General features: G+C 48.0%; 5 protein-coding genes across 5 annotated transcripts; 3 read left to right on the top strand and 2 right to left on the bottom strand.

Moving 5' to 3' along the window:
- Positions 1–128: 128 nt before the first annotated feature.
- On the top strand, positions 129–2,298 carry TGAM01_v206954 (primary-amine oxidase; the record flags this gene model as incomplete). The annotated part of the gene is made up of 3 exons (XM_018804289.2): positions 129–185; positions 244–681; positions 748–2,298. The coding sequence occupies 3 exons, from the start codon at positions 129–131 to the stop codon at positions 2,296–2,298; spliced, it is 2,046 nt and encodes a 681-aa protein (XP_018662404.2).
- Positions 2,299–4,784: 2,486 nt separating this feature from the next.
- Positions 4,785–5,760, top strand: TGAM01_v206953 (hypothetical protein; the record flags this gene model as incomplete). Its single annotated transcript, XM_018804290.2, has 2 exons — positions 4,785–5,373; positions 5,465–5,760. The coding sequence occupies 2 exons, from the start codon at positions 4,785–4,787 to the stop codon at positions 5,758–5,760; spliced, it is 885 nt and encodes a 294-aa protein (XP_018662405.2).
- Positions 5,761–5,843: 83 nt separating this feature from the next.
- On the bottom strand, positions 5,844–8,405 carry TGAM01_v206952 (hypothetical protein; the record flags this gene model as incomplete). Its single annotated transcript, XM_018804291.1, has 1 exon — positions 5,844–8,405. One exon carries the CDS (start codon positions 8,403–8,405, stop codon positions 5,844–5,846), a length of 2,562 nt encoding a protein of 853 aa, XP_018662406.1.
- Positions 8,406–8,921: 516 nt separating this feature from the next.
- On the top strand, positions 8,922–10,290 carry TGAM01_v206951 (hypothetical protein; the record flags this gene model as incomplete). The annotated part of the gene is made up of 3 exons (XM_018804292.1): positions 8,922–8,996; positions 9,053–9,141; positions 9,213–10,290. The coding sequence occupies 3 exons, from the start codon at positions 8,922–8,924 to the stop codon at positions 10,288–10,290; spliced, it is 1,242 nt and encodes a 413-aa protein (XP_018662407.1).
- A 2,209-nt stretch (positions 10,291–12,499) lies between these two features.
- On the bottom strand, positions 12,500–18,281 carry TGAM01_v206950 (hypothetical protein; the record flags this gene model as incomplete). The annotated part of the gene is made up of 9 exons (XM_018804293.2): positions 12,500–13,169; positions 13,228–13,343; positions 13,437–13,720; positions 13,794–14,414; positions 14,810–15,093; positions 15,161–15,423; positions 15,487–15,583; positions 15,635–16,378; positions 17,380–18,281. The coding sequence occupies 9 exons, from the start codon at positions 18,279–18,281 to the stop codon at positions 12,500–12,502; spliced, it is 3,981 nt and encodes a 1,326-aa protein (XP_018662408.2).
- Between the last annotated feature and the right edge of the window lie 1,145 nt (positions 18,282–19,426).

Genomic DNA, 19,426 nt, shown 5'->3' with positions numbered 1-19,426 from the left:
GTTGTATTCACTGGGTATAAAAGGGCTGCTGGAATTGAGCTAAACCACCACATACTCAGTGCAGAGATTCTTGGATTGATAACAACAAGAACATAAAAAAAAGGCGGTACTCTCTGAATATTCTTACCATGGCATCGCAACATCCGCACCCATTTGATCCCCTTTCTCCCGAGGAAATACAAAAGGTATTGTCCCCATGTCCCTCAACGCTTATGATGGCTCGCGCCTAACCTACACCTCCAGGCCGCATCCATTGTGAGGCCATGTTTCGCAGGCCAAGACCCGAATTTCCGCTTCATCACTCTAAAGGAACCTCCTAAAAAGCACATGATTGCTTTTCTCGACCGTCAACGCAATGGGTTTACCGATGAAGCCGCTCGGCCCCCACGTCAAGCCCGCGTTCAGGTTATCGCCTCGCCGGCTCCTAAGGAAGCGATTCAGCTATTTGAGTTGATTGTAGACTTGGACGAGCAGTCTGTGGTGAAACTTGAGAATCTCAAGGGAAAACACTCGTTTATCGATTCGAGCTACATGGGTGAGGTTGAAAAGGCCTGTTTGGCTGATGAGCGAGTGCAGGCTGAGATAGAGACGCTGCGGCTTCCAGCTGAGGCGGTTGTTTGTGTCGAGGCGTGGGCTTATGCGACGGATGGGATGAATGATATGACGGAGAGAATAACCATGGTGCGTGCAATGATCTATGAATACGCCTATGTGTAACTTTATACTGACTACGTGAATGTGACTCAGTGCTGGTTCTATATGCGTCTTACAAGCAACCCGGATGCCAATTACTACGCCTATCCGCTGGACATTTGCGCTGAAGTAGATGAGAAACAACGAGTCCTCAAAGTCTATCGGCTTCCGTCAAGCTCAAACGAAAGCATTCACAACGAAGCTCGGCCTTATGACCGCAGCAAGATTCACCCAGCCACGGACAGCGAATATCACCCAAGTCTACGATCAGGCTACAGACAGACTACAAAGCCATACCAGGTTGTACAGCCAGAGGGCCCGTCATTCCAAGTCGATGGAAACTCGATAGCCTGGGAGAAATGGAGCTTGCACGTCGGCTTCAACTACCGAGAGGGCCTCACGCTGCATGACGTCCGCTATGATGGGCGCAGCCTCTTCTATCGCCTGTCGCTGGCAGAGATGTTTGTTCCTTATGGAGATCCGCGGTCGCCGTATCAGAGGAAAGCGGCTTTTGATCTGGGCAATGATGGAGCGGGCATCAATGCCAATAACCTCCAGCTTGGGTGTGATTGTCTGGGGACGATTAAGTACTTTGACGGGTGGCATAACACGCGGTCTGGCGAACCGCTGAAGATGCCAAACGTGATCTGCTGCCATGAACAAGACGACGGCATTCTATGGAAACACACCAATTTCCGCACAAAGAATGCGGTTGTGACGCGATCTCGCATTCTGGTGCTGCAGACCATCATTACTGTGAGCAACTACGAGTACATCTTTGCGTTCCACTTTGGCCAGGATGCCTCGATCCAGTACGAGGTGCGGGCGACGGGCATTTTGTCGACTGCGCCGATTGCCGTGGGAGAGACGGTGCCGTATGGAACGGTCGTTGCGCCGGGCGTGCTGGCGCCGTATCACCAGCATCTGTTTTGTCTGAGGATTGATCCGGCGATTGATGGGCATGCGAATTCGTTGCTGGTGGAGGAGAGCCGTGCTTTGCCGATCGGGGTTCCGGGTGTGCATAATCCGCTGGGAGTTGGGTATGTGACGAGCAAGCAATTCGTTGATGAGGAGCAGGGCTTGGATCTGGATTTTACTACAAATCGGACTTTTAAGATTGTCAATGAGAAAGTTGTCAATCCGGTAACTGGGACGCCGGTGGGATTCAAGATTGTGCCGTTCTACAGCCAGATGCTGCTCTCCCATCCTACATCTCACCATGCACGGCGTTCAGAGTATGGACAGCATGCGATTTGGGTTACTCGCTACGACGACGACGAGTTTTTCCCGGCTGGTCGACACACGATGCAGTCTGCGGGAGGAGATGGGATTGCGTCGGCCATTGAGAGGAGGCGAAAGGATGCTGCAGTTGATACGTCTGTGCGGGATGAGGATATTGTTGTTTGGCACACGTTTGGGTCGACGCATAATCCGCGGATTGAGGATTGGCCGGTGATGCCGTCGGAGAAGATGGTTGTTGGGTTGAAGCCGGTTAATTTCTTTGGGGGGAATCCGGGGCTGGATGTTGCGGTGTCGACGCAGGAGCTGAATCGGAGTGTTGAGGTGGGAGATGGGGATGGTAGGGCATGTAATGTGTGTAATTAAGGCAGCCTGCGGTTTGTGTTTGATGGGAGCACTGTTATAGTACAAGAATTAACATATACTTCTGTGTTATCTTTTTTAGGCATGTATGTTAAAAGCAATAAATGGATTCAGAGTCTGCGAAATTGTGAAAGAGTGACTATGCTGTCGTTGTCGACTTGGATGACTATCATCCTATGAGTCCAGCTCCAACGTAATGCCACCTGATTGTAAAGCCTGGGGGCAGGTTAAAAATGCTGTGAACAGATCACATTTTGGGGGCGGAAGGATGAAAGATACCCTCCCCATTGGCTGCGATATGCGTATAGATGGGTAATGTACCGGATGAGCGTGAAGCATGGAGGAAAATTGTTGTGAAGGTGTTGTCACAAGTTGTATGATTGGCTCGCAAGCTGAGAATCCCGTGTATTCGAAGAGAAGACAGAAAACAAACCGGAGCGTGGAGGTGGGAGCTGGGGCTGGAGGCCGTGTATTACATGTAATTCAGGAAGCCTGCATTTCATATTTGATGAGAGCATTGTTATAGGACAAGATTTTACATGTACTTCTGTGTTACCTTTTAAGACAGCTATTGTTACTTCAATAAGCTATATCTTTGGAGAGCGTTAGTAAAGCTGACATGCACTTTTACTAGACCAGCTTTGACGTAATACCCGGTGGATGCGAAGCCTGAGGGGAGGTTAAAAATGCTGTGAAGAAGATGGAGGCAGTGAGACATACTGTGGAGTAAAAGACAAACAACGATAAGGTGGTCTGCTGAACAAAACAGTCGGACATCAAGTGGCTGACCTTGAAATGAGTTTCTCTTTGTACTTGGGGGATTGTAGGCCGTGGAGTATGTGTATTTGAAGCAACCTGGATTTTTATGCTGGCAGGACGGCTGTTAAGTGCACATGCTTGACGGGAGCATTGAGATGGTATGCTTGGCATTATGTTATAAGACGTAGAAAGTGCAGTTGCGTTATCATTCTAGGCATATATTATTACAGCATTACAGCAATGAGTTGTACCTTTGGAGATGTCGGTCCAGTTAACTACCTACCTACCATCGTTCTAGCCGGCCAGCTCCAATGTAATACCACGTGGGTATAAGGCCTATGGGGAGGTTAAGAATGCTGTGAAAATAGGGGCAGTGCTGGCTGGACGGTGAAAAAAAAGAACCGAGGGCGGCAAGAAGGTATTCCCAGCATTAACGTAAAGCCTGAGGGGAAATTGAAATGCTGCGAAGAAGTTGGTTAGGGCGGGAGGCAAAGGGTGGAGCTGGCGGCGGACAAGGTGGTGCTTCAATAATGCATGTATACATGAAGCCTCAGGGCAGGTTAAAAATGCTGTGAAGTGAAAAGTATACACGCCGCATGAATGTGAAGCCTGAGGGTAGGTTAAAATTGCTGTGAAGAATAGAAAATACGTGGGGTAGTACGGTATGTCGGTATGTGCCGAATGCAATATACATGCTGCATGAATGTGAAGCCTGAGGGTAGGTTAAAGTTGCTGTGAAGGCACGATTTCTGCCAACTGAATGCGAACTTTAGTTGTATATTTTTGCGCCGTAGGTGTGTAAGTTGGACCGGACTCAAGTGGTGAACGCTTGATTCGTCAGTTGAGAATCCTGTGTACTAGAGGAGAAGTACACTGAAACGCGCTGAAGTTACATATAAAGTCTGATTACTCCTACGAAGAGTAGAAAATGGCTCCCTTATCAACATTTTCTCGACCTTAACTTCAGTGTTTTTTTTATGGTCACCATGACTAAAAACGGCCACTGGGCTCCTAGATATATACCTTCCTCTACCGTCGGGTACCTGATAGACACAAAAGTGCTTATGTTTATACTCATTCCTCAGTGCATCTACATTCGAAATTGACAGCCTGTCGTCAAACATCTTGCAATTAACCAAGCTCCTACGTCTGTAGTGTAACTCGTTCAGTTCTCAAATCATACATCTAGATATTGTGAAGTGCCAGCTACGCATCTTCATGCCTCCTCGCTTAAACGTGGCAGAGTCAAGATCAGGTACTCCGCCTTACCAGCTCCAGGCAACCGGGAGCTGGATCCAGCTGGATTAGTCTTCGTCCAGGTGGTGCTTTAGCGTGCATGGGCACTAACACTTCGGCAACGGCTTTCGGTTCCACGGCAAATCTAGGACTCAAGGCAGCCAGCCGTATTTGCACCGCCCAGTTGAGCTGAGATTGCCAGTCAGAAGGCCAGAGTTTCATTGATGATTTGGCCTTTTCTACCTTTATTTCATTGTTTTCAAGTTTAACCCAACATCCTGCCACTTGTTCAGAAAGACTTGATAGAATAAAAATGTTTAAATAGCTAATCATGCTCTCACTGCGTCATGTCATGCATTTTCGTATACAATTATAGCTGCCTGTAAGCTGCAGATTTAGGCAAACGCTTACAAGAAAAAGAGTTACGGTGAAGCCCCATCTTATTTTTCAGCCTCAAATATTATATATTCACCCTTAATTGGATCTCGTTCACCATGTTCTCCCGACTATTCAAATCCACCTCTTCATCTGCATCGTCTTCTTCAACAAAACCAGCCAATATGTATTCCAGCATGTCATCAAGTGGCTTCCTCCGCGTAGACTACAAGTCTAATCATGTCGATATTCCCGACACATTTCTCACTGGCCCGGCGCCTGAGCCTGTCACAATAACACCCGTCCCTTTCAAAGAATCTGGGCTGCCCGAATACACTAAATGCAAGGCGTGGACCCTCGATAATGTCCTCTCCCGAGAAGAGTGCAGGGAGCTAATTGCTTACGCCGAGGCTTCTGCCGTCCTAGAAAAGCCGGGCGATTCTCCCTGGAAACCCGCTCTTGTCAGTGTAGCCCCGGGATTAGAAGCGGCAGCACCAGGATATCGCAACAGCGATCGAATCGTATGGGACACACAGCTTCTCGTTGACCGTCTATGGGACCGATGTGCCCAAGCCGAAGGACTGCAGGAGCTCGTGGCCACAGCTCCATGTCCAAGACCAAGTCGCACTAGTCAGGGCACATGGAAGTTTGCCGCTTTAAATGAGCGGATGAGGTTCCTCAAATATGGACCTGGCATGTTTTTCAGGAGTAAGTAAAGCTTTTCGCGGCGCATAAGGGGGGTTTCCTCTGTTTGTGTTTCTGAGGTTTGTTTGTATCCAGCGCTGACAATTCATTCCAGGGCACTGTGATGCCGCCTACCGATCTGAAAAAGACAGCGACACTATTATGGAGACGTATTATACATTGCATCTCTACCTCAGCGACGAAGGTCTTGTCGGCGGAGCGACTGCTTTTTCATCGCCCAATGGAAAGAGGCGCATGGATGTCAACCCCAAGGCAGGCAGCGTCCTCATCTTCCAGCATCCTATGCTCTTCCATGAAGGAGCAGATGTCATAGAAGGTCTCAAGTATACGATGAGGACGGAAATCATGTATCGGTGGGAGGATGCGCCAAAGGCTGAAGCACAAAATTAGAGTATCCTTCATTCTGTGGTAGGGGATTATGATCATGTATGTAGCAATAAACCAAGCCAAAACAAATTGCAAGGACAGCGATATCAGTCTCGTCGGTTTTGTTTTGGCATCTTCTTTTCCTCCATCGCTTCAATATCTTTCTTCTTGTGAAAATGAGGCGCCAGCTCTGCTAGCCATGCAGCTTCAATTGGCATCACGCTGCGCATGTATTCCTTTGTCGTCTGCACCAATTCGAAATAAATCACCATCTTTTCTGGCGGGTCTATCGACATTAACACGCTGCTCGGGTGAATCCACACTGTTGTGCTATTCTTGACTGTCCGATAGCTGTCGCCGCTCTTCTGCAATCTGGCAGCATTGGGGAAGAATCCAGCTGTGATGGCACGTTTGATGGGCCGTAAATTGTTGGCGCCGCATGTTGAGGGGGCGACCTCAACACGTTCACAGAGCTTGGCGAGCTGATCTCGCACATCTCGGGCTCGTGTTAATGATCGCTGCTGCAAAAAGTTCTCCTTGGCCCAGATAGGCGAAAAGCCGCTGTCGACCCATTGATTCCAGACGTTGAGTAGTGAAATGTGGTCGCCTCCATCCTTAATAGTAAAGCGGTTTCGAGCGCTATCAGCGTGTAGCTTCTTATCCTTTGGTCTGAAGAAGAGAGCAGAGGCTTCACCCAGCATGGAGACAATAGAGAGCACCTCTTCCACACAGCCTTCCTTATCAGCTGCTAGGACTGCCTTTGCCAGCATGGGATCAGTTGGGAATTCGGCCATTTGACGACCAATCTTGGTCAGCTCGCCCTTGTGGTTAAGGGCCTGTAGGGCGAACAGTTGGTTCAAGGCGCCGATGAGAGCTTCTGTAGGAGGTGGATCCATAAACTCGAAATCCAGTAGCTCGTTGATACCCAGTGACTTGAGCTGTAGCACAACTCCGTTGAGATTTGTCCGCTGGATTTCGGGCAATGGTGACTCGTCCATCTCGTTCATGTAAGCAAACTTGGTATACAGTCGGAAACACTTGCCCGGGCCAACACGTCCAGCACGACCGCTTCGCTGATTGGCTGATGCACGGGAGCATGGAACGACGACCAGATTTGACATGCCTGTGGCCGGGTTGTAGACATTTTCTTTGACGTAGCCGGGGTCAATGACATATACGATGCCGTCAATGGTCAAACTGGTCTCGGCAATATTCGTCGCTAGCACGACTTTGCGTGCGCCCTCGGGTGTTGGCTCAAAAATCTTTGCCTGAAGTTCTGAAGGCAAGTTGGCGTAGATTGGGCAGATGACCAGCTCCTTGATTCGATTCCCCAGCTTCTTTGCCGTCTCAGCAATCTCCATCTCAGCGGCCTCGATTTCGTCTTGTCCGGTCAAGAATATGAGAATGTCTCCTTTGCCCTGGGTGGTGTGGATCTGGAACACGGTCGTAATGGCCGCCGCCAAGTAGTTAGCTTCAGGCGCAGGGGTATAGTAAATATCAACGGGATAACGTCGTCCAGGGATGTTGAAAATGGGGGCGTCGTCGAAATACTGGGCGAATTTCTCGGCATTCATGGTAGCGGAAGAAATCAGGAGCTTCAAGTCTTTTCTCTCTCTTGCCAGATCTTTAACCAGGGCCAGCAAAATATCCGTGTGAACCGTCCGTTCGTGAGCCTCGTCAATCATGATTGCCGAATACCCGGCCAAGTCCGGCTCTGTCATGAACTCTCGCAGCAGCATACCATCTGTCATGTACTTGAGTATCGTCTTTTCACTCGAGCAGTCTTCGAATCGGATAGAGTAGCCGACTTCGTGGCCGATCTTGACACCGACTTCTTCCGCAACACGCGCAGCCACACTCATAGCGGCCACTCGTCGTGGTTGTGTGCATCCGACCTTCATACCGTTCTTTGTGTATCCAGCTTCATGGAGATATTGGGGTAGCTGGGTTGTTTTTCCACTACCGGTTTCTCCGACAATGACAAGGATCTGATACTGTTCCAGCGCTTCCAGGAACTGCTCTCGGTACTGGTAGATGGGTAGACTCTTCCTTGTCTCCTGGATCGACAAGGCCTTCTTTTCTGCCGCCTCGATCTGTGCCTCCAAAAACTGCTGTTCCTTGGTCAGCGTCTTTCTCTCACCCGGCATCCGTGAGTCAAGGCTCCACTGGATATACTGCGCATCATCCAAGACGTAGTCGTAATCCTCATTTTCCCGCTCTCGGCCCTGGATCTGCGCTTTAGCTTTGGTGGTCTGCTCCCTCTCCCACTCATCGTGTTCCGTGACAAATTTCTCCTGGCCGTACTCGTCCCGCTCGACATGGCGCTTGTACAAGGCATCTTCCTTCTTTTTGCGATCCAGTTTGCCCTTTTCGGTGATGTAGTCCTCCGGCATCACGTATCCATCTTGGTGGTCATCGATTCTCAGTCGCTCTTCAGCCAGGCGCAGAAGCTCTCGGTTCTTGTTAAACTCTGCCTTTTCCCTTTCTGATAATCGAACTCCGCTCCTCAGCTCAGCAGTCTCCTCGGCGACTTGTCTCCTCAGCAGGGCCAAGCGCTCTGCCTCTCTTTTCTTGAGATACTCCTGCCGCGATCTCATGCGGCTCTCCTGGTGGCGATCCGAGGAGTCGCCATCATCCATCGGAAGGAAGGCATATTTCTTGGAACTCATCTTCGGAAGTGTTGACAAGTGATCAGTTCTCACAGAATGGAGAAAAGTATATGCGTCGTCTTCCTTTTTGCCTCCTGGAACCTTCCCAAAATCTGCCTTCACCACGGGCCTGCTGAAGGTGAGACGCGATGCTACCTGGAAGCGAGTGCAGAAGAAGCAATAGCTGCCATTTTTTAGTGGAGATCCGAGTTCTAGTGTCCATAGTGTTTCCCCGTAGTTCATCCGCTAGCCAATTGGCGCTCTCCGATAGCCTTGCCGGCAGCTTATCAGCGATGATGCAGCAGCCAGCAGCCAAAAAGCCACTAATTTACCTACACGTCAACGTAACTGGAAATGTTAACACGCTGTAACTTACAAGCTGCATGTCCAGCCTTTCTCTCTTTCTTTGCACATCACACGAGCCCTGCCAGAGAAGCAGCTCGGAAAGATAAACTTTCGACACAAACTATATTTAATTAATCGTTTCATCAATTTCTTTTTTTCCACTGGAAGGGTCAATTATTACCACACAGCATCATGATACTCCGCGGGGCGATCTTCGTCTTGTTGGCTCTAGTATCGCTTGCCTTCTGCGCCGAAGACTTCTACAAGGTGCGCCAACATTTTTTCGATTCCTCAAATGCAATGTTGCTAACAGTCATGAAAAGATCTTGGGAGTCGACAAATCTGCGACAGATAAGCAGCTGAAGTCTGCCTACCGCCAACTTTCGAAGAAGTTCCATCCAGACAAGAATCCGTATGTCGTCTCTCTGTACTTGCGCCTTGCCTCTTACATTGTTTACTAATGACCATATTACTCTTTATTAGAGGCGATGAAACAGCACACGAGAAGTTTGTTGAAGTCTCCGAAGCCTACGAAGTGCTAAGCGATTCCGAGCTTCGAAAAGTCTACGATCGGTATGGCCACGACGGCGTCCAGTCCCATCGTCAACGTGGTGGAGGCGGTGGTGGAGGCGATCCCTTCGACCTATTCAGCAGATTCTTTGGTGGCCATGGACATTTTGGAAGATCGAGTCGCGAGCCCCGAGGCAGCAATGTCGAGGTCAAGGTAGAAATTTCTCTTCGTGACTTTTACAACGGCGCCACAACCGAGTTCCAATGGGAGAAGCAACACATCTGTGAGAGATGCGAGGGCTCAGGCAGCGCAGACGGAAAAGTCGAGACTTGCAACGTTTGCGGTGGGCACGGTATCCGAATTGTCAAGCAACAACTTGCCCCCGGCATGTTCCAGCAGATGCAGGTTCGCTGCGATCACTGTGGCGGTACGGGCAAGAGCATCAAGAACAAGTGTCCCACCTGCCATGGCAATCGGGTTGAGCGTAAATTGTCAACGGTTAGCCTGACTGTCGAGCGCGGTATTGGTCGAGATGCAAAGGTGGTCTTTGAGAATGAGGCCGACCAAAGCCCAGACTGGGTTCCCGGCGACCTCATTGTCAATCTTGCCGAGGCAACCCCGTCGTATGATGATAACCCCGACCAAGTTGACGGCACCTTCTTCCGACGCAAAGGCCACGATTTATACTGGACAGAAGTTCTCTCTCTGCGTGAGGCCTGGATGGGCGGCTGGACTCGCAACCTCACTCACCTCGACAAGCACGTTGTGCGCCTCGGTCGCGAGCGTGGCCAAGTCGTCCAAGGTGGCCTGGTAGAGACTATTGCCGGCGAAGGTATGCCGGTATGGCACGAGGAAGGCGAAAGCGTCTACCACACGCACGAGTTTGGCAACCTGTACGTTACGTACGAGGTCATTCTGCCAGATCAGATGGATAAGAAGATGGAAAACGAATTTTGGGATCTGTGGGAGAAGTGGCGGTTGAAGAAAGGAGTAGACCTGCATAAAGATAGCGGGCGACCCGATATTAAGCATGAGCGCGATGAGTTATGATGCGGCAAAAGAAGGATATAGCAAAAGGGAAGCAAGAGGAGTTATGTAGGGTACTATGTTGTGTAATTTTCTCTTACTATAGACTTGTGGATTGTATATATACATGGCACTTGCTAATTACGGACATGGTTTATCCTTCTGATGCTCGCAACTGAGCTGTATCTGTTTGCACTGCTTGAATTGTTTATCTACGTCAGATATCACATTGCCACGTCGTCAGAGGCTCTAACTGAGCTACACTAGGGATCTACATTATTTGGAGGCTGGGAGATAATAGTACTACAATTTGGAGGACTACGTGGCTCCTGTAGAAAAAGGTCTTCAGGAGCGTATGACCTTGGTACGTATTGCGCGTCAGGGGGGCTTTCTGGTAACGTTTTGTACAGGAAATTTCCTCTGGTGGCCCCTTTGGTGAGCGTTTGTGTGCCTCTAAAGGCTTATAAGGGAGGCAAAGTCGTTAAGTGCCTCGCTACAAGGCAATACATCGTCACCAGAATACGAGGTGGCGTGTGAAGTATGTGCCTATCAAGTGATAAGTATCGCTGAAAACGGCTGAGTATGATAAGTGTATCTGTTTGTCTCGTACAACGACAGAGTACTGCATACACACGATGCTCTTGGTGGAGTAGAAGAATGGCTTTTAAGTTCAGCCTCAGAAGCAGTTCAAGGCGAAACAGCCCTAAGCGAAGCAATTTTAAGCGACATTATAAATATAGAAACTGAGCTATTTCCTTTCATTTCTTCTCTTGACCGAAACTGACCTGGTCGTGCAACTCTTTTCAACAATTCTATCCGTTCACCTGATATCAAAAGACGACCATCATCGCACATTTATCGCTTGTGTCTCATCTTGTCATCTCTTGTCTTCGCTTGTCTCTGCTCGTCTCGACTCTGTCACTGCTCGTCTCAAGTTTTACTTCAAATTAATTTAATCTCCGATCTCCTCGTAAGTCGTCATAGCAGATTTGAGGGGATTCGTTCCTTGCGTATTTCAGATGGCTGAGACGAAACTAAGAATTAAACAAGGATTATAATAACGGGATCAATTTGAAAGAGCCACAATGTACATCAAGTTGGCAAATCAATCGCTCGGCTCTGAAGGAGCGTTGACGTTGACGAAAGTCTCCAAGGCGTACGCCGAATCTGCGACCAAGCCCTGGCTAATCGCAGCCATGGGCGTTCTGCTAGGCCTCGAAATTCTTTGCATACTCGCGGGCATGATGGCTATGCGCTCGAAATATCGCGGACGAATAAGGTTGATGAATAATAACCGGAATGCAAAATGCTGAGGGGGGCAGCGTGGAGATGAATTCCCGCTGCGAGGGTGTTCATCCTGAAGAGCGGCCTTTTTTGCCGCATGTTATTTTTCATTTTTGTAATTGAGCCTGAAATTACACTTGGAATTTGGATCTCTTTAGGCAGTCTTCTATCTGAGAGTATCATTGAATTAGAAAGACGATAGATAGGGCGATGAGCAGCGAATGACCACTTAGTCCATCCAAAGAAGGGTTTGGATCATTAGGCTGCAGAAGATGTATTTTGAATTATGGTCGTGATAAATTGTGATTCCATCATCAACTATCTATGCGGCAATTGACTTGGTTGTTTCTTCCTTTGCTTTAGTATCTGCCCAAATATTGAATGTTGCCGCATAAGAGGCCGCGCAAGCCGTATCATTTGGAGTTTGCCAACTTTTCCCCTCTTCGCTATCGCCATGTACATGTATACAGCGGCCATCATACCATCTATCCGGCTTGGTTCTGAAATTGTAGCTCAGTTATGGCTAATCTTGTCAACAAGAAGTATCCTGATGTGGTTACAGCTGATTTGCATATGGATTACCTGGACAATTCGGATGTGGCGATGTTGGAAGTTTTGTCGACCGTGCTGATATGCCGCATGTAGTATCACTTGGATGTAATTGGGGCTGCTAATATCGTGCCCACATTCTCACAGAGAATGTTCCTTTCAAGTAACAAAAAAGAGGTTAATTCGTGTTTCCCATAGCGTTGATTTTGGTTGTGCGTAGGTAGGATGATTGGTGTGAGAGTAATGTCTGTGGACTCTTGGTGGACGCGTTATTTGCGAGAAATATGATCTTGCTTCTTAATTCCTGGATGATGAATCAATGTAGCTCCAGTGGTGGAGAGTAGGCTTTTCCTTCTCATAGACTGCAAAGCCTGGGTTGCTAATTGGAATCGACTCATAATCACGTAGAGTTGGCTCTCGTTATCTGCAGCCACAGATTACATCCAGCAGCCTCAAGGACTGGCTTAACCCACAGGATACTGCTCAGCTCTTCCTGGAACGCCATCCAATCGTCTGCGCTGGCCATGTCGTTCTTCGCTATGGCTGTAGCCAAATGCTGTAAGAACCACTGCTGTTCGGTAGTTCCATCTGAAGCAGCCATGCTACCGATAAATAGCTTCCATCGCATCAAAGGTGAGGAGGAGTGCAAGCAGCCTTTGATGGAAGCTTGGAGCTTGCGGACCAAGTTCATTGATGTTGTGTTGAAACGCCCACCTGATGTAAGAGATTTGATGTACAATATCAGAGATATGCGCAAGCTGTTGTCGCAGTCGCTCATCTTGTCCGATTGGCAACTGAGAAGGCGATTGTAAATCCCAAAGACGGACTCGTAGAGGTTATCTGTGTCCAGCTTGACGTTACGAGTCATGGCATCGTCAACAACGGCGTTGAGCTGTGTGATATCATGATAGATACTGGACAGTCGGGGTGGAATTCGACACTCAGATAAAACCAGCTCAGACTCTGACTCTAAACTGTCTTCTGAAATGATTTCTCTGCTTGGAGAGTCTCGGAGGCCTTCATCTAGTAGGGGCGGCTGATCAACGTCTACTGCAATATCGAAAACGCCGCTAAAATGATGATATGAGCCACAGCCATGTACATCAATAGAAAATGCAGAGTCCTTACCGATATACTTTGGATCTCATTCTATTATCAATTTTGGCAAATCCGCCTCGCACTTTGACGAGTTCTGCAAGGCCTTGGGCGTGAATCCAAGCTTTATCATGGTTGCCTTGGTCATTCTACATAAGGTCAGTCTATATCCACAGCTAACAAATTCTAGTATTTGTATAAAGGAATGAAAATAATGCAAAAGAAGGTATTCAATAACTTACGCTCCACATGGCCAAACACGATATCGCCCCCAGCGTCTGATCAGTAGGAAGAGAGCCAGACGCGACCCGGCTCTTGAGTTGCCGCAGCGCCTCATCAAGAAGCGAGGCTGAATCAACATAATTGGAAGGAGAACCTGTCAGCGAGGCCAGAGCGTTGGCCGAGAGAGACAGAATGATACACCGCCAAGCTTCATCTTCCATCATTTTGGGAAACCAGTCTCTTTTGGCGGGGTTGAAAAGAAGACATGGTAGGGTATATGAGCCAGCGGCTATTGAATGAAAGTCTTGAATTACAGTAAGTTGTGCTGTTTCCCAAGAACTAAGAGGTTTATGACGAGAGTAGACGTAGCAACATACAGTAATTGATGTAAAGAAGAGCATGTCCTACCAGAGCCACGGGAAGTTCCGGTGGCATGGGACTTGGGTTGCGAGATAATCTCGGTTCCTTTTTAACAGATACCAGAGAGCGATCTTTTGGCGGTGTAACAGAGCGTTTGGCACGCCGACCTCGTTTGGCTTCGTTTGATCGCTTTGTCAACTGTTGTCGTTTCCCAGGCGTGTAGGCGACAAACTCCAGGGTCTCCCCCTCGGCGATGTTGGAGTTTGACTTCGACTCATTGTTTCCATTGACTGCGACGGATATACGAGGCGCCAGGTCTGGAGCGACGCGCATGGATTTGGTGCGCGTCTCCCATTGAGAGACTCGACCGGCTTTGGTTCCGCCGACCTTGTGAACTAGGAAGACGGCATTGCTGGGGAGGATGACGCTCTCGCCTCGGTTCGACATGGCGACCGGCGAGGTTACGGTTGGCGCATAAACAGGTTTAGGGGATTGACGTATTTGAACGCGAAGTGTGAGCTTATATACAGAATATGATTTGAGGTTATGGCGATGATTGAAGATTACTGATAGTGAGAAGCAAGCGAGGTTAAGAGACAGGCTGACAAACATGGAGCCCTTTTTCTGACCGCGGTCAGCTGCAGTTACGGAGTTTAGTGCTGAATTTTAGAAGACACCGCCACAGTTCGTGCTAAACGCGCACTAGACGGCTATAAAGAGCTCTTTTCATTCGTCCAGTTGGGCCGATTTTTTATGCCTGGCAAGCCTGGTTACCTCCAGCAAGTTGCGAGACACTACTTGTTACGTGACGTCAGAATAATACTGCTCATACGATAGGACTGTTCACGAAAGATGATGCGAGTGGGCGACAAAGTGCGCTGGGCACATAGCCGTGATCATATTATCATTATGAATTAAGCCAACTGTAAACCTCTTGACAATGCGACTTGCTGAGCTTCTAACGCTTGATAAAAAACTCCTATTCATTTTTTAGCCTTTCTCTTGTTTACGATTGGGGAGTTTGCCGGCTTACCTGCCAGCTTCCACCTCTTGTCCAGCCATATTAAGGCGCTCTTGAGCTTCTCTGCTTTTGTATCGCTCCAGTCTCCGTTTTGATGGTTTTCGATTTTCAAGAGTATTACAGAAGCTTGGTATATGAGCTGTATCAGGAACGGAGAAATCTCATCTTGTCCGCGCTGAGCAGCTGTGACAAGATCCTCATAATCGGGGCCGTTCAGAGTATCAGCCAGCGATTCAATGAACTTTTCCGGCATCTCAATCGGAATTGTGGAGCAAGTATATATTGCTATCAAGGAACTTTATTAACGCCGTTAGTTGTCATGATCGCTGAGCCCGTTAGAAGTCGCCTAGGATATGTACTCACATCTGGGACACGGAATGGAATTCAGAACTCGGCAGCCCAGTTTCCGGCTTGCGCTCTATTCGTCCAAAGTAATAAAGCGCTTTAACCGCCCGCTCTAGCCGCTGCGCCTCTTCTTTTAACAGGTGTGGCGGAATATCCCGTGAAGAGGCCGTGAGTCGCTGCACCTTGGACAGGAGAGCAAAGGCCTGTATTAACACTGCAAATCTCCCAAAGTCTATGTTGACGGGATTCTTTAACAGCGGCGAATGGGGCACTTTCTTGACCTGAAAGATATATGTTAGTGATCCCAGTGGATGCTACTCGCACAGCAGATACATGTTACATACACCCTCGTCCCAAAGCTCGTCATCCGTTGGTAGAGGATCTTCTGGCTCTGGCTCATCAATAGTAGTCGGGCACCCTGGACAGCTCAAGCTAACAAATCTACCCCAAGTCAGATTGCCATAGGTGAATGCATTGAACGGATGTCTTTACCGATCCAGCAGAAACGCTGCCCACCAGATCCTCTTCCGCTCTTCCTCCTCTATCCACGTCAACGGTAGTTTTAGTCTTTGCAGCCCTCCTGGATGTATGCCTAGCGCATGTGCATATCGTACACACGCTGCTATAGACATGAATGCAGCGGGATAGATTGCATGTCCAACTTCGTAAAACGCCACGAGAAGTAGCCCCTGAAGGACTCGAAGAGAGAACATCCCAGAAGCCTCGAGCTCGAAGCCAAACCTCTTCGTCTCAATGTATGTCGCGGTTCGAGCTGTTTGCTTCTCTGGAGAGACGTCGTCTTCTGAAGGCGGCTGCCATGTCATCAACTTCATGCACAGGAGCAAAAAAGCCAAGTCGGCAGAGGCGCTGAGGTTCTCGGAATGGATGCGTAGATCCTCATAGAATCTTTTGCGAGATACCATGGGTAGCCATGCGTGAACTGTGTTAAAGAAGCGGCTGCCGATTTCTTCATGTTGCTGACTGCTGCCGAGCTGTCCAGTGATAGAGCTGGGCAGCTTGGCAAACGCCTTGGGGATGTCGATATTGTGGTTGCGAAAGACGGGTGGATCAAGGAAAAATAGAGCTGATAAGTTGGAAGAAGGGAGCGTATATCGATTGGATGTGGAGATTATGGGTTGAGATGAGATATCGCCTTCTTGAAGTGAATCTGACTGCTCAGAAGAGGTCAACAATGAACCCCTTTTGACGTAATCGTAGTCGCAGCGCCTTTGTTTCCTGTGCCTTGCATTAGCGTTACGTTGGTAGAGCATAACGTTTATATCATTTCCACTTCATATTGGTTGATCCTTTGGATGTTTAACTTTTGCTTACTTTGCACACTCGAGACAACTGGGGAGTTTCTTGTCGCATCGCCGCTTTCTCACCTTGCAAGAGGCGCATGCATTTGGCGCGAGGCCAGACGCTTCCATCCCGATAGACTTGTTTTGCGTGGAAATTCCCGTCCCCAGCAATCTCGTGTATTTTCTAAACCAGAACCGCAGCGAGATGAAAACCAGCGTCAAGATCCATACTCCATACTTGACAACGTCGAGAAGCGTGAGATGGAATGGTTCAAGGCTATTCTCGGAATTGGAATCACGTAAGCACCGCATAATTCCCTTGTTAAGCGCCGTTGCAGCATGGCCGGAATATATATACAAATTATTCATCGAGGTGCCTCGTAATCCCCAAAATGCATTTCGGCCCATATACAAGTGGTTTTAGAAAGAAGGGGGAATTTGGCCATTTTCGAATTGTAACAGGGCAGCGTCATTGAGTTGCCTCTTCAGCCTGGATCTCGGCCAAATCTCATATTACCCAGTCTGGCGATGGCTCATCTGACCTGTAATTGTATCCACTTTAACTTGCCCAGACGGTCTATGGTGTCGTTCTTTATTGCAGCGAATAGACTTCAACTATGACGTGTTATGACTGCATCGTCTACATGTAGCAAGCCCGCTACCTGATTTGTTTAATATCGACATTTGTTATTGAAGTATTTGCTCGGTCCGAGCATGCTTCTAAATAGCTCTATTCACTGATTGACGACAGAGACTGCAGAAATTGAGGGATCAAACTCTTTAAACTCTTTCACCAAATCCTTCCACAGCTCTTTTTGTAGAATCTCCCCTTCAGAGCTGGAAGTATAGGGATGGCGGCTATCAAATAATTATCAGACATGTTTCAAAAAGTAAGATAAAGGGCGAGGATAGAAACAGCAGAAGCAGACCACTTACGGAGCAATCGTATTATCGTCGAGAAATTGGCCATGAACGTCATCGTCGCCGACGATGGCAACAAGATAATGCAACGCAGCGTCTTCTGATGATAGACCCCTCTCTTTCAATGTCTGAAAGGCCCAATCTTTTCCGGGACCATCAGGATAGTTGGATCCAAAGTTGCTCCAAGTCCATGTAGGAGTAGGTTCAACGACGACGACTTTACTCTTGTCGAGGCGCCTGGCTAGTTCTTTAGTAACTAACCCGAGAAGAAGTTTGATGTCATTATATCTCCGAACGGGGTCGAACTTGTCCTTTTCGTCAAGGTATTCAATTACATTGTGAGTGAGCTTTTTCTCGGCAATCTCGCTCTCAAACTGCCTGTAGCTGCCGACCAGGACAAGGCGACTGGGTCCATTTGTTTTCTCGAGTAAAGGCACCAATTTTATTGCCAAGTACGCAGTTGACAGTAGGTCAATCTGCAACATTTTCTCATGGTGAGTCGACTTTGCGCGACGATACTCGGCACCTCCAATGCCTGCATTCATGATGGCGACGTCCAATGCGGGTGTCGTTGCGTATACTTGCGCAGCGAATGCCTGCAAACTCTGGTAATCTTCCATTTCAAGCTCGAACACATCAATTTTGGCATTGGGGTTTGCAGCCGCCACGGCCGGATCATTGAGGAGCTGCGTCTTGACTTCTTCGCCTCTGGGCACATTGCGGACGCCCATGATTAATCTGCTAACCTTGCGGACGAGAAGATGCTTGCTGATGGCTTCCCCAAGGCCATGAGTTGTTCCAGTAACCAAGATTGTTTTACCGCTAAAGTCAACAGCGTTGAGGGTGTCGAGGGTTTCCTTTGGCAGATGTGTGCCTGTGCCCATGCCATTGGTGCCATTGCCTCGGGGGACCTTCATCTTGTGTTTAAAAGATTCAATATTTGAGTAACGAATTGTTTTGAAGCATGTAGCTGTCTTGATTTACATTGATTTGGTGAGGATTTAAACGCTATTTAAGCAGCCTGTGCAAGCAAGCCATCTACGTCTTGTCGTACAATGTCTTTGATGATGAGGTAAGGCCAGATTTATAGACTATTACAGGCTGAAGTCTGTATTGGACTTAATGCTGATGGAAATAAATGCTATATGGCTTACGTACCACCTAGAAATGCTGGACGTTTATAGAACGAATTTACAGTGTGATAAGTTTGCTTTGCGGATGACGCGCCCGCATCAAGGCCGCCACCATTACGTCTGACGTTCTACCTCGGAACGATATGACGGCTCTTGATGCGAATGCTACAGTGAATATCCATTTCCTTTTTATTAATTTCTTACAACACCCTTCGTTAAATTCCTCGGCTTTATTCGAATACCTACATACGGAGGGAGCATGTGTACTCAGGCGATAGCGAGCATCTGTTTGGCTGTCCAATAGGCATCAACAGTATCTTTCTTATGGTGCTTTAAACTGCCGTGTTCTAGTACCGTTGAATACTCTATTCGTGCCCAACAAAGCAAAAAGAGTCAAAGACCTCGGAATAAGCGCTGTGAAACTAAATGTGATCTGTCAAATGTGAGTCATGCCGTGTGACTATGGGAAAGAAAAGGCGAAGACTCTTCCATGCAGAAGGGCTATAGGCTACACTATATGAAAACTCATTGCCTAGACACTATTCTCTTCCATTGATACACTCGTATGCATTTCTCATCTTCAGTAGAGTGTTGTAACAAAGGCCGCATTGCTTCAGCACTACTCTCCATCATATCCACCATACTCACTCGTGGGTGTTTTCACCCAACCATCTAATAACCCACTTTACATATCTTGCTACGATATACAAGAGATGAAAATCACAAGTTTACAGAAGCTCCTCGCTTTTTACTGATAAGAGAGATGAATGCCAGGATTCACAATCAGGAGCTTATAAGGTTTGTATCGCATCGAGCGGAAAGTAAGCTATGCCAAAAAGTGAGAACTAATTGAAGTCTATACCCGTTAAGGAATTTGCAATCGTCAATACTGCTTTAATACCGTGTATAAGGGCCCCCTCAGGAAGAGT

This window comes from Trichoderma gamsii (assembly GCF_001481775.2).
Source record: "Trichoderma gamsii strain T6085 chromosome Unknown Scaffold_24.2, whole genome shotgun sequence".
In the NCBI taxonomy this organism is placed as follows: Eukaryota; Fungi; Ascomycota; class Sordariomycetes; order Hypocreales; family Hypocreaceae; genus Trichoderma; species Trichoderma gamsii.
This window is presented reverse-complemented; position numbering and strand designations above follow the sequence as displayed.